The sequence below is a fragment of the Poecilia mexicana genome, unplaced genomic scaffold, assembly GCF_051168715.1.
Source record: "Poecilia mexicana isolate PSO_F unplaced genomic scaffold, ASM5116871v1 scaffold_8, whole genome shotgun sequence".
In the NCBI taxonomy this organism is placed as follows: Eukaryota; Metazoa; Chordata; class Actinopteri; order Cyprinodontiformes; family Poeciliidae; genus Poecilia; species Poecilia mexicana.
In genome coordinates, this window is record NW_028263377.1 from 2,553,455 (window position 1) to 2,566,491 (window position 13,037).

The 13,037-nt window shown below is 36.6% G+C and overlaps 1 protein-coding gene across 1 annotated transcript in view; it reads left to right on the forward strand.

Moving 5' to 3' along the window:
- The first annotated feature begins 4,878 nt into the window (after positions 1 to 4,878).
- The window catches only part of sgip1a (SH3GL interacting endocytic adaptor 1a), a 29,367-nt gene continuing 21,208 nt past the window's right edge, over positions 4,879 to 13,037 (forward strand). The window contains exons 1-7 of the mRNA XM_088008016.1: positions 4,879 to 5,048; positions 5,687 to 5,750; positions 5,963 to 5,987; positions 6,609 to 6,671; positions 7,685 to 7,748; positions 8,308 to 8,480; positions 12,555 to 12,566. Of these exons, the coding sequence (XP_087864142.1) occupies positions 5,018 to 5,048; positions 5,687 to 5,750; positions 5,963 to 5,987; positions 6,609 to 6,671; positions 7,685 to 7,748; positions 8,308 to 8,480; positions 12,555 to 12,566 (432 nt within the window). The 5' untranslated portion in view covers positions 4,879 to 5,017. The remainder of the gene's footprint in view (positions 5,049 to 5,686; positions 5,751 to 5,962; positions 5,988 to 6,608; positions 6,672 to 7,684; positions 7,749 to 8,307; positions 8,481 to 12,554; positions 12,567 to 13,037) is intronic.

Below are 13,037 nucleotides of genomic sequence, written 5' to 3' on the forward strand. Positions count from 1 at the left end.
AATATCTTGAATAGAAACAGAGTGGGAGCACAGCTGGATGCCTCACCACCATCCTTGGATTTCCCAGGATCTTTTGTTCGTCTCTGCACCAACTGCCAGTACTCCAATATATGATTGCTGGCTCTGACCCACTTTCTTTTAGTGAATGATGTCTTTTGAGAAAACATTGCTTTTTTTTCTCTAAAGTGTTCATGGTACATTAAAATGTGCATAACCTATCCAAGTCCTAGGATATATTTAACTGTGTCTATTTCTGAAAGATTGTGTATAGTGTCAGTGTAAATGTTACACTTGACTGTGCAACTACCTGGACTGTACAGTCCAGTCCTAATTTTAGCATCCACAGTCTCAAATGCGAACCGACGCCATCTCTTTGTCTTTTCTCTGCCACACTGACACAGCTGCTCTTACTGAAACACACTTTGAGCATGGAAACACAATGAGGCTGATCGTTTGTGGTTGTGTTTGCTGGAGTATTTTTATCCTGCAGTTTAATGTTTTTGCTCCATGTTAATGAGACAGGAAGACGTTTCCATTAACACCTTGTCAGCATTTCCTTCCCTTAATTAAGAGTGGACAAACTGAGAAGATTGAATTCATAGGCTAGAAGTTAGATAAGTTGCTCTACTCCTTCCTATTGGAATATATATAAATATTTATGAATTTGTTTTTTGTAGAAAAAAAAAACTTTAGTCAACATCTGTTAGTGCTTAAGACCACTGTTCCATATCTAAACCCTGAAGTTGAAACCAGATATACACATTACAAAATGGCACATGACCATTTTTTCCACAAACATTGATACTGATCAGATACAAAAGTTTCCATATATTTACTAAGAATTTGATAGCCTTAACTTTAGTAACTGTGTTGGGCTTTTCACAGTATTTGGCATTTTTACCCATTTCTCCTAAGAGAATTGATGTAACTGATCCCCACCCCTTAAATCTCCACCTGCTCAAACTTTCTGTGGAGCTGAGATCAGGGCCGTGTGATTACCACACTATAATATAACCTTTCTTGGATTTCAGCCAGTTTGTAACTAATTTGAAGGAGTATGTTTAGGGTCATTGTCCAATTTGAATTCTCATTTTTATAGCAGTTTCTAACCTAAAACAGAAAAACTTCAGTCCGATTTAAGGGTGATGGTGAGGAGAAAAGAGAGGTTTGATGCATTTTTATAGAGCGTATATTTTATACAATATATCTCTAGAAGCACTGTTCTTCACTATGTAATTATGCTTTAAATTCTTAAATTCATAAACATCTAGCTCTGATTAAAATGTAGAAGAAAGGCATCACATATAATAAAAACTTGATTTCTAGAGTTTAGAATAATGTGTATGATTTCTGCAGTGTGGTAAGATCACTTTACTGTAACTGCTCATGTTGAGCATATCTGTCACTTCTGTTTATTCCTCTCAAGGACAGAAATCATTCTGACAAAGGAGTCTTAAGCCTTCTATTTGCTTTTTGCCGCTCTGTTTGTCTACTTGACTTAATACTGCTCCATCTAGCTTCCTTTTCCCTTCCTACTCTTGTTTTTTCCTTACAGCTTGCTCCTTTTTAATTGTTCTTTGTTTAGGGTTTTTACTTGTGCTGTCATGAAATTGTGCTTTCATGACAGCACAGTTACTCAAAACATAACATTTCTTCCTTTTGTTGTATTCTTGGCATGCGGTTTGCCAACCTGAGCATGTTCTCACATGCACTCCATACTGATTTAATGACCCAAACTTGAGTTGTTGTTTTTTTTTGTCAATGTTGTAGGAAAGTGTCTATTCATTTAACCTACACTGTTGTTTTGTAAAGCCAAAGACTTTATCTCTCTGCTAGGGTCGAACACTTCTTTTTTTTAAGCTTCAGTCTTGTATAATCGTTCTTTCTGCTTGCTATGCAGAGTACCACAAGTCTCTCATTCAGAGTTTGGAGTGGAGTGGCCTGCTCTGCTCCTGTGTAGTTGGCAGTGTTAGCTGTGCCTGGCTGCCTGTTTGGCTGATAGTCTCATCATGTCTCCCCCCTTTGCAGAAGCTTGTCAAACAGCTCCTGTTCTGTCTGTCCAGAAGCAAACAAACACTTTGAGTGTGTTTTGTGTACAGTTTCATTTTAGCTCACTGGTAGAGGAAGGAATATAGAGTCCCACTCCTCAGACAAAGGCTGGGATGTTTTTGTATGACTGCTTTAAAGACCTGTAAGGAAGTCATAGAGGTGTTTACCTACTCTGTCAAACCTAAGATTTGCATCTTTCCAGGCATTTGTTCATCCATCTTTTCATTTGTTAATTTGTCTGTTTATCCATCTATTTATGCCTTCATCCATCCACCTGTTGGTCCACTTTTTCTTTCGTCTGTCCATCCTCCCTTCCTTTCTTCCCTTCACCCTGTGTTGTTTTCATTCCTGTCTCTATTCCTTGCTTCCTCTCTTTTTCCTTCACTTCTGTAGAAACAATTGCATGGATGGTTGTCATGAACTCATACGGAACCTATTTGTGTCTTTAAATTGTAAAAATGATCAAGGCCCAGAAATTCAGAATTATTATACAAAACATTTAGGGACTCTAAAAATCCCTAAAGCACCAGTTAAGTTTCCATCGATCTTCCTTCCTCAGATGTCTGAGGTGATGTTGGATATCATATTTAAGGTATTTTTCTCAGCCTCCGGGTTGAGATTAGTTTCTAATCTGTGTGTAAATCAGCAGAATGAAAACTGTGAAGTTGGGTCATCTTATGAACAAACTGTATAATTGTAGAAACTGTTGTTTGCAGTTTTGACAATCGTTTTATAGAGGTTGAAGGATGGCTCATGCAAAGCCTTTAGCACGTGTTACTACTCTGTTGCTACTCCTGATAGTGCCACTTCTTTAAATCTAAGTAATCAATAGAAACTATCAAGGAGCCTTATATTTCAGTCTGAAGAAAAAATGTTTTGTGCATCTCTCAGTGAATAATTTTAAAAACTCTTGACATCTTGTATTTTGTTTTAGGTTTGACAATGCCTTTTTCCTATTTAGTTGTAAATCACTTGCTTTTTGTTGAACTTACGTTAGTGTGTCCTGGGAATAGGCCGCTATTTATGTTAGTAGTTGATCGATCTATCATCATTCTGAACAGAAGTTTTAAACAGTGTGCACCACGTAGTCTTTACTGCCTGCCATTTCACTCCTAAAGTGCTTTCTTATACTCTTTACTTTAGCAACGTCTATAAATAGATGTTATTTAACTTAAACATTGTGAAAACCTACTCCCAAATAAGTTAAGCATGTATTTCAGGATTTTCTTCATAGAGAGGAACATTCATATAAAGTGGAATCAAGAGGACATTGAAAAATTAAAAACTAAAAAATTAAACACTCATATTAAATCTTCACATTAAAAAGAAATTCAAATGGCTTATTTTGTTTCAGATCTTTTTCTGTTAATTTGTATTTGGGAGCAAATACTAAATGTGCCAAAAGAAGGAAAAAATCAGGAGCTAAAAGATGACTGATTGGGGATCGATAGAGCATAAATTATTCTCTGAAACAAGAAACACATTATTTTCTGACAAATGAAATCCCAATGAAAAATAAGGCCCAGACTTGTAGTTAGTGAAGAAAAATCAAGGTACAGAACAAGTCAAGCTAAAGACGATAACAAATGTTTTTGTCTTTTTTGGGGTTTTTTTGGTGGGGGGCGGGTTTTTAGTGATATGCAAGGCTAGTATTAGATTATAATAATTAGAACATGTTTACACTTTTCCAAAACAAAAATGTTTGTCAATTGTATTTTTATTCATTTTTGTTTAGCTTCATAGCTTTTATTCTTTCTGTGATCTCAGAAACCTGTATGCACTTACCTATTCCTTGTTTTGCAGTACAGGTAAATTTTTTTTGTTTGCTGACTATATAATGATCGCAACAGTGCAATCTGTCTTCCCCTTTTTGGAGGCAAGATTTTTGTCAAAAGTCTTAAAACAGAAGTGCAAACGACTTTCAGGGATTTGCATTTTAGACTAAACAGTGACAATCAAAATGGGTTTAAACTAAAAGAAAAACTATCTTTTTTTGCAAAATTTGCAATGTTGCTTTTAGACTATCAGAAGGGATGAAAAGTGCATAACATTTTGCATTCATAGTGAAATTAAGGGCTATGAAGGCTCTTTCATATTTCTTGGTCTTTTTCTACTGGCGACAGTCACTTGCTTTACTTCCCTCTATGACCGTCTCTGCATCTCTCCTGTACTGTCAGCTCTGTACACAGGTGTGTTTGTGTAGGCTACTTCTTTTTCTGGGTTGAACAGGCAGCCTGTTGATTAGTTTGGGCAGTGCTGCCACATCGTGACTGGAGACTTGTTTTTCATTCAACCATTAATAAAGGCACCAACTTAAAAAAACCCTCATGCCTCTCACAATCCACACTATTTGAGAAAAAACACAATATGTAAAAAGCCTTAATGTAAAGTGTTTAAATTAAAAAAAGTGACCATGAATCTTTGACAGAAAACTTGGAGGATTTTTTTTTATTTTTCTATTTCTCATTCTTCTGACTTTGCTTTCATTAAAGCAACGCTGCTTTCAAAACACAGAATATGCTTGTGTCCTTGGATATTGATCACATTTTGTGTCAGTGCAGTTTGCAGGGGCTTAATTGTTTTATACTTTGTCAGTAAAGATAAAGATCAAGTAAATGCCTATCTTCTTTAACATCATTGACTAATACAATTCAAATTAAACAGTTAGATGGAACTGATTTTGATGGGGGGGGGTTTTCAGACAACTACATTAAATTTTCCTTTAACCCAGAAATAAAGCCACTGGTGTTGAATTTGAGCACCATATGCAGATCAAGGACAGGACACCTTATCTATGTAGGTGTGTGCGCATGCTTCAGCTAGAAGAGAATCAAGTTCCTCATCAGAGGTACAGCATGTATCTGCAGATGGTATGAGGAAGAGACTGGTTGGTCTGTAGATTGTGCGATGAGTTCTCTGCAAGGTAAAGAGAAGGAAGAATGAAAGTAGAGGACTCGGCAGAGACAGAATGGAGGGGGACAACTGGACCTTCATTCTGGGTAAGAAAGAGGTGGGAGCATCTGAGATCAGTCTTTTCAACAGGGCTTTTCAGTCCAGCTGATATTAAATTGTTCTAATGTCAAAGGTAGCAGGTATAAAGTTGAGAGAAACTGTAATCTAACCTCCTTTTAAGGTGAAGAAGACGCAAAGATAAGGTTTTAAGCTTATTGAAATAGAGTTGTTATTAAAAATAATAGATCAGTTAGTTTAACTAAAGAACAAAGCATGGTTCTATTTTTTGACTATCATGCAATATGCTAATCAGTACATTTTGAGTCTTGTGTTGTATGAATTGTAATGTATTGAACTTTCTATGTGACCTATTATAGCTTCCTCCATCTTTGCCCTTTTGCTGTCCTGGCTCAGTGCTGGCTCATTGATTTTCAGTCCTAATTAATTTTCCATCCTAAAAGGTTTCCTTGATGATTACAAGGCTGTCGTTCAATCTGTGATGAGCGTGAACACATTTATAGTTTTAGCAGCGTTTTTCTTCCCAGCGATGCAGCCAGTCAATAAAGAATACATGAAAATATTGCCTTTGATCCCATTGGCATGCAGCTGACCCAGACTACCCTTTAAGCCTCCCACGCGAGCCACCTTTCATTCATGCCTTTGGTTTCTCTTTGTGCTTTTTCAGGATTGAAAAAACGTACCAGGAAGGCCTTCGGGATACGGAAGAAAGAGAAGGACAGTGACTCTACGTAAGTCCACTTTTTCTTTGCAATGCTCTGACCCTCGTTCAGAGGAGGTAGCATAGCATTGTGGATGTTAAAATGCATTGATTAATCTGATTGGTTTGTAGTATTTTAAATAATTTTACCTGGACTAATTAGCAATTTCGTAAATATTTGAAATAAAGAGAACAAGAAACCTTTCATATTTCTTTCTCTTTTTTTCCCTTTATATGTAACAGAGGGTCTCCAGACAGAGATGGTGGTGTAAGTAACAGTCAATGTAGTTACATTTATTTTCAAATCAGAATTTTTTTTACAAGCACAAAGAGACTTTCTGAAGAGAGCTGAATCTGGTGAATACTGGATAAATTATTTATTTTTGTGTCGTTTTTGCTTGCCAGGAACCCCAAGAGGTTGAATCGGTACTGAACTCAGCCTTTTAGAATAGACAAGCTTTTAGAGTAGCACTGTGTCTGGATAGAATTAGTATCAGTAAAAACACTGCAGCTTGTTATTTATTCCATCAGTCTCCCACTGAGCTTTTACTCCCTGAGCTATTATTTCATTAACAAGCTGTCAGAATCATAGTAGATGAAAACAAGGAAACGTTCAGTGAAATGTTTGGAGCAAGAATACTTTTGTCATCATAATTAACCTTTTTTGTTCAAATATGGCTTATAAAAATGCAAAATATTGGTTCTAGTGTTGTTATTTTGATAACCCAAAGCTTCAGAAAAGTGGAAAAAAACAGAATACCGTCTGAGAAAAAAAATCCAATTGCACAAGAATCCTGCTGAGTTGTAGTAGATAAAGTGGAGTCTTACATAACTCACTCTTTCTTCAGTGTCTGGAGGGATTTTAATCAAACAGCTTCTGTCTTCTCAGTCTCAGAAGAAGACAAATGGAGCCCCGAATGGCTTCTATGAAGATATCGACTGGGAAAGATACGTAAGTAAAGTTAGTTGGTTTAAGTTGGTGAGGCGGTGCTTCTGCACCAAATCATACCAAAATTTCAGCCTTCTTTAGAGTTAGTGTTGATCTTATTTTATCACTGGTTGCATAAAGAAATTGTAGTTGACAAATAAACTTAGGCCAGAATAAAAGTCTCATAATATTTAGCCATCAATAAAAACACATAATGTTGTGTTATTAAGACCAATAATTAACAGTAAAACCCCAAAATGATTTAATTGTTCTATGCAAAACAGGAGTTTTTCCTACTGCTACCCAATCATTGTTTTGATTCTTAAAATTATTAGAATGTTTCCTATAATGTTTGCTTTGCCGAGATCTTGTTGTACAGCATTATCCAGGGTAAAACAGAAGCTTTGCACTTCCCCCCCCACATTGCATACGTCTCTTACTATGGAAGAGAGCAAGAAAACATGGAGCCACAAGGAAAAATGAATGTAGTGATTGGTGTGCAGCGGTTTGGCGATAAAGCCAGCTACGCCCGTCCTGCACATACTTAGGTAGAGGACAATTGGTGTTTGGTCATGCAAATTTGTTCATATTTAGAGGTTTATGTGCAGTTTTAATACTCTACATAGTCGAATTAGTAAGATGCATGGGCAGTGCTCTTTAGTTAAGCAGATATAACCAAACAGACACATTTATTTTTCTTGTAAATGGTAGAAGAGCATATAGTTGCCATGTTTCAACCAGCTGACTGGAAGTGTCCGGAAACAGGTCAAGGGGAGACGAGGCTTCATAATAGAACGTCTTAGCACTTTGCTGTACATTGATACCAGTAACTGAGTACTGGTATCAGTACTCAGTTACTGATACCAGTAACTATATTTAGTTACCTATATTTGTATCAGTCAATGACAAGCATGACTTTTTCAATTTACCGTTTTGCTTCAATGGACACCATTTGTTACGAGTGGAAATCCAGTGTTAACATTTGAACTGTACTCACATTTATAGGTCTGTACTGATTTACAGTTTGTGTGTTTCAGAACTCCCCTGAGTTGGATGATGAAGGCTACAGCATCAGACCTGATGAAGAGTCAGAGGAAGGAGATATCCTCAGCACAACCTGATTTACCATTGCTAGTCCATGACAAAATTCCTTCACATCTCTTTAAACAGATCAGTTGTTTTGTTTTCAAAGAATATCTTGAGAAGATCATTAAAAGATTATGTACAACAGTGTCTTACTAATTAGTAATTGTATTATAGTATTATACCTCAAATGTCTTGTAAAAACCTTATAACCTTTCTGTGAAACATCACATTAATCAACTGGCGTGTCTAGATTAGTTGTATATTTTGTAACCTTTCAGACGATGTTGTTTTCTGTCACCTTTTGAATGTTTCTCATCACACTGTGCAGAGGAGTGGTTGTTGTTTTTAACTTTGACAGTAACTGAACAACTGAAGAGACAATTGTTTGAACCTCAAAAGGAAAATATGTTAATTAGGAGCAGACACTTCATCACGAAGTAGAAACAGGGCTTTTGTTTTACCTGTAATGAGATACTGTGTTAAATGTTCCATATTTACAATGGGATCCCAGTTAGAGGTCAAATCAGCTGGATTGTTTTACGTTTGGACTTTTTCTTTGACTTTGTGCCCTCACCTACCAAAAAGACCCATTTCTTCTCGTCTGACGAGTCTGAGGAGGAAGAGGACCACAAGAAGAAATTCAAAATCAAAATCAAACCGCTGCCAGCTGATTGTGTCATATCGGCTCCTTCAGTTGATGAGCTCAAAGCCTCCATAGGAAACATAGCCCTGTCCCCGTCTCCTATGGTGAGTAACCCCAACGGTTATGCCCTCCTTCTGCTGTCCTTCATTAGCAGACTTGATTTGTGATGTTTTAGGTCGTTGTTACATGTGTGCATAGCTCATTTTTGCTTCTTGTCTTTACTTCCAACTTTTAGCATGCGGAGCGCATCGCAATAAATTAGAATACAATCAAAAATATAATTTAAGTCAACAGCTCCATTAAAATGTAAAACTTCTCTTATATTCATTAATTATATGCGAAGTGAAATTTTTCAAGTGACGTTCTAATCACAATTTTTACAATAAGTTTCAGAGGCAAGCTAATAGTTTTGTTCCTAGCTGGATGTCTGCGTGTGGTGACTCCTAATGTATTGACACATTGTGAATCTTCCCCAAAATAATGATTAATTGAGTTCTCTCTCAAAACTGAGAGTGAAAGATTATTGTGCAGCAGTTTCTGCCAAACCATTTTCTTCCACTCAACTTTTCATTAATGTGCTTGGAAACTGCGTTCTGTGAGCAGCAAGTTTCTTTCACAATGACCTATTGATCCTTGCAGAGGGTGTCAGTAACTGTCTGCAGGACAACTGTTGAGTCAGCGGTCTTTCTCATGATTGTCTAGAGCGCCGTAACATGACATCACTGCACTAAATGTACTTTTTTGTTGGTTTTTTGAAATTCTAATTTCTAAGAAATAGAAGCATTTTTATTAGCTGTAATCTTAAAAAAAAATAAACAAGGACAAATAAATTCTTCAAATCCACTCCTCTGAGTGAAATTGGCCTAAATGAATTCCACCTTTTAACAATATATATTTATCTTTTTGTCAATAATTTAGCAGAGTAAGCATGCATACTCTTTGGTTTGAATACTGAGCTAACAGCTTTAAGTAATTTTGGAAACTTTAGAATTTATGTAACAAATTTGTAAGGCTTTTATACTTTGTATTTTTTTTCTTATTATTCCATAGTAATTGAATATTATTCAGAATGTCTACATCTTAAACCACAAGTTTACAGCACAACATTAAGTCCCTGTGAGAACTTAATCATCTCATGCCCATCATGCAGCCTGCAGTTTGCAGCGGGGTTCCTCAGGCAGCCCTCAGCTTTTTTATGCCTATTGGTCTGCAGGCCTCCAGTCCTGTGTTTCCCCAGTCAGGACAGTTAGGTTAGGTGTCTGCTTTAAATTATTCACATAGGAAAGTGGACACAATGAACTTGTGTTTCAGTCCACAATACAAGGACATTACCTGTGGTCATTTGAGCTTCTGTCCTCAATAATTTAATCCAGCTTCAGTGGGTTCACCCAGTGGCTTTGTCAACCTTATTAGGTGTGAAGGTCTTTTTATGCTCTTATTGTTTGGGTTCATGTGTGGAAGACTTTGAGTAAAACACAAAATAACAAATTTATTAGGATTTTTGTTCATCTTTCAGTATTTGTGAGTGTGCTGCTGGGCAGAAAAATACTTGTGGGCATATTGCTTAGCAGCTGCGTTGTCTTATTAATGTTTAATTATTAATAATTAAAAACATAGGTTCTAAGGGTGCTTGGTCGTGTGACAGGCTTGGTCTTACCCCTTGCATATTAACTAAAAATGTACCAATCAGTTGACCAGAGAAGGGCATCTGCCAATTTCCCCTTGATGGACTTTGAATGATGATCAGCATCTAAAATACGGAAAGATCTGAATTTCTTTCAAAACTAAACTCTCACTATTTTCATTCATCATCTTTTCTTGAAGCTCTTTTCTTAGTTTAATAATAAACTAATCAGATTTAGAGACATGCTATGTATGGCATAAAATGGCATATTATTTTATTGCTTTTTATATTAGATATATAATCACCACCTCTATGAAAGAACATCTAGTCCTTGTCCACATAAAAAAACAGAACTTGAAGGTTAGACCCAAAAGAAGAACAGAAATCTTTACCAACCAAGAAATGCCCATTTGGTGCATATAAGTCTATTCCTTTAGTCTGTTGGATGGTATTTCATTGTATAAAGCCTTAACATTCTTCTGACCCCAGATTGTGAAAACTTTGTCAGAGTTACAAAGTGTTTGTCATGAAGCAATGATGATGCAGGATTACAGCTTATTTCACACAAAAGCTTTACACACATTATCTGTTGACAACTTATCCAGTTCTCCTCAGAGAACTGTCATAAAATATGTGTTTACGACTGGAGATCACTTTCCATGTCTGCTTTGCTTGTGTGTATAACGCCCTCTCAGCCTTCTAACATTCTGTTACCTTTTTCTCTTCCTTTGAATATTTTTGCTTTGCTGCCTAAAATGACCCTAACCCCTGTAGAGGAGTCCGGTAAGACTCTGCTTTTTATCTTTGTTTTATATGCATTTCTTAACTATGTGCTCTTTTAGCTCTAAAAATATGTCTTGCTTACAAATGCATGTGCTATGTTTTTGTGGCTGTTGATATGCAAACTAAATTTGGGCCAAAGTATGAAATCAGCTTGGGATGACATAATTACTAGTCTTGTCTTGTATTTGTGAGGTAAATGGCCAATGTTGACTTTTGTCAACTTAAATCTAAAGCAGATTTAGTACATCCCAAAAGTCCAGAATCTCCTTTTGTCTTCATGCTTCCTTACTTATAACCCGTAATAAAATCAGACAGGTTAAAAAAGGTGGAAGTGATCCAGTTGTATTGTGCAAAGGTATAAGTCAGGACAAGAGTACAACAAAATCCACGGCATTTTAAAACTAAACTGTGGATATGGAGAACCTTTGTTTGGTATAGTGGGCAGATCTTGCCAAGGAGAGATGTGGCATACCTCACATTAAAGATGGAAATATTTTATGATTTTTTTTAACAGATATAGACTTTAGAGAAGCATTGTGCTTCTGTAGCTGCTCAGCTGCTTTTAAACCACTTCCAAATTTTTCTTTTTTGCTGTGCTACATTCAGTGCAAGAGCTTTTTTCTTTAAGGTGTATTTCTTCTGTCTTTGACTGATCTGATTTAATTAGTTGTGGAGCCTTTAGTCTGCTGGTTCTCAGTCCAAATACTGAGATTATATATTCTAACGGAAACAAGTATTGGGGTCATACTGAAAATTGAAATGTTATGACAACCTCTCAAAATGCATATCTATTTGATTTTTTTTATATACTTGCATTTATTCCAAAGAAAAACTGGAACTTGTTTTTTCCATTTATTTTTATATTTTCCATATGTATCATTATTTCAGTCTGTTGTAGATAGTAATATTTGTCTGCTTAAAATACAGCCAACTTGTCTGAGTTTAACAACCACAATAATGTAATATCCTTTATTGTTTTACAAATATCAAAAACAATGTAGCATTTAAAAAATATTTATATTTTGTCGCATATTCAATATATGATAAACCACTAGTAGTGCTTTAAATGGACTAGGGATTTCAGCTCTGATGCACTTCCTGTTTACGTTCAGCAGAGCTGCAACAATTGGCTGAGTCAGCCTTCACTGACGTCTTTCCTTCCTTACTTTATCCAATTATATGAATTCCTACCACTAGCTTGTCCCACCCTCTGTTACATCACTTTAATCACTCATGGCTCACTGCACAACTGGGGCAAGCTAAAGAGTGAGAGAATGGAGGGAGAGATGGTTGCTGTGAGGTGGATCTGATGCGAGCAGATGGAGTGATTTCAGTAGAAATTAAAGAGTGGAAGAGGGCAGATGGGAGGATACGTAGGGAAATGAAAGGAACCTCGCTGGGATTAGGTGGCAGAGTTTCTGTTTTAACAGCAGACTGATCAGCAGCAAATGGATGCAGGCGTTAAAGAAACAGAATTAATAAGGCAGCTCTACAAGATGTTTTGGATTTTGTCCAGTCGCAGTAGGCTGGCAAATGCATTTTCAATGCTATAGTTACAAACATACATATCCGTTTCAATAAATCACCCTGAGCTATCTTGACTAAATGTTTGAAGAGATGTTTCACTAAATTCAACAGAAAAAGTATTACTCATGAAATACGACAGTCAGCCAGGCCAAACAGTCTTCTTCTGATGCACATGCTGTCCTCTTTACTGATTTGTCACTCTCTGATCAGGTATCTCTTCTCTCTTCCTTTATGCTGGTCACAGAGACGTAGCCCGGTAAGTGTCCTTTCCATCTGTCTAACTGGGGTGACACTAAATATATCACATGCCTTCTTGTACCCTTCAGCAAGAGTTGAAATTTCCTCAGCTAAAATAAGCATTTTTAAAGTTTTATTTACTAATTCTTCAGATCTCTAGACTTAAAGGTGTTTTGATTTTCCATCTTCTATTTTTTTCTGTCTGCTTGGTGATAATTTGCACTTTTGACAGCTGGCTCTTTGATGTCTCACTCCAGTCTCTCTCCATCATGTCTCTTCATCTGCTCATGTGTCCTCCCCTCCTGTCACACTCTCCTCTCTTTGATTGCTTGTGGTGTCCTCCCCACTATGAATTCATACTTCTGTTGGGATCACAGTGGGGAAAAAGACAATAATGTCTGGATTATCACCTTGTCAGCCAAATTTAAGACCCTTATATTTTGCACACCAACTGTCAGTCTCACACTTAGTGCTGTCACAAGCTGCTTCT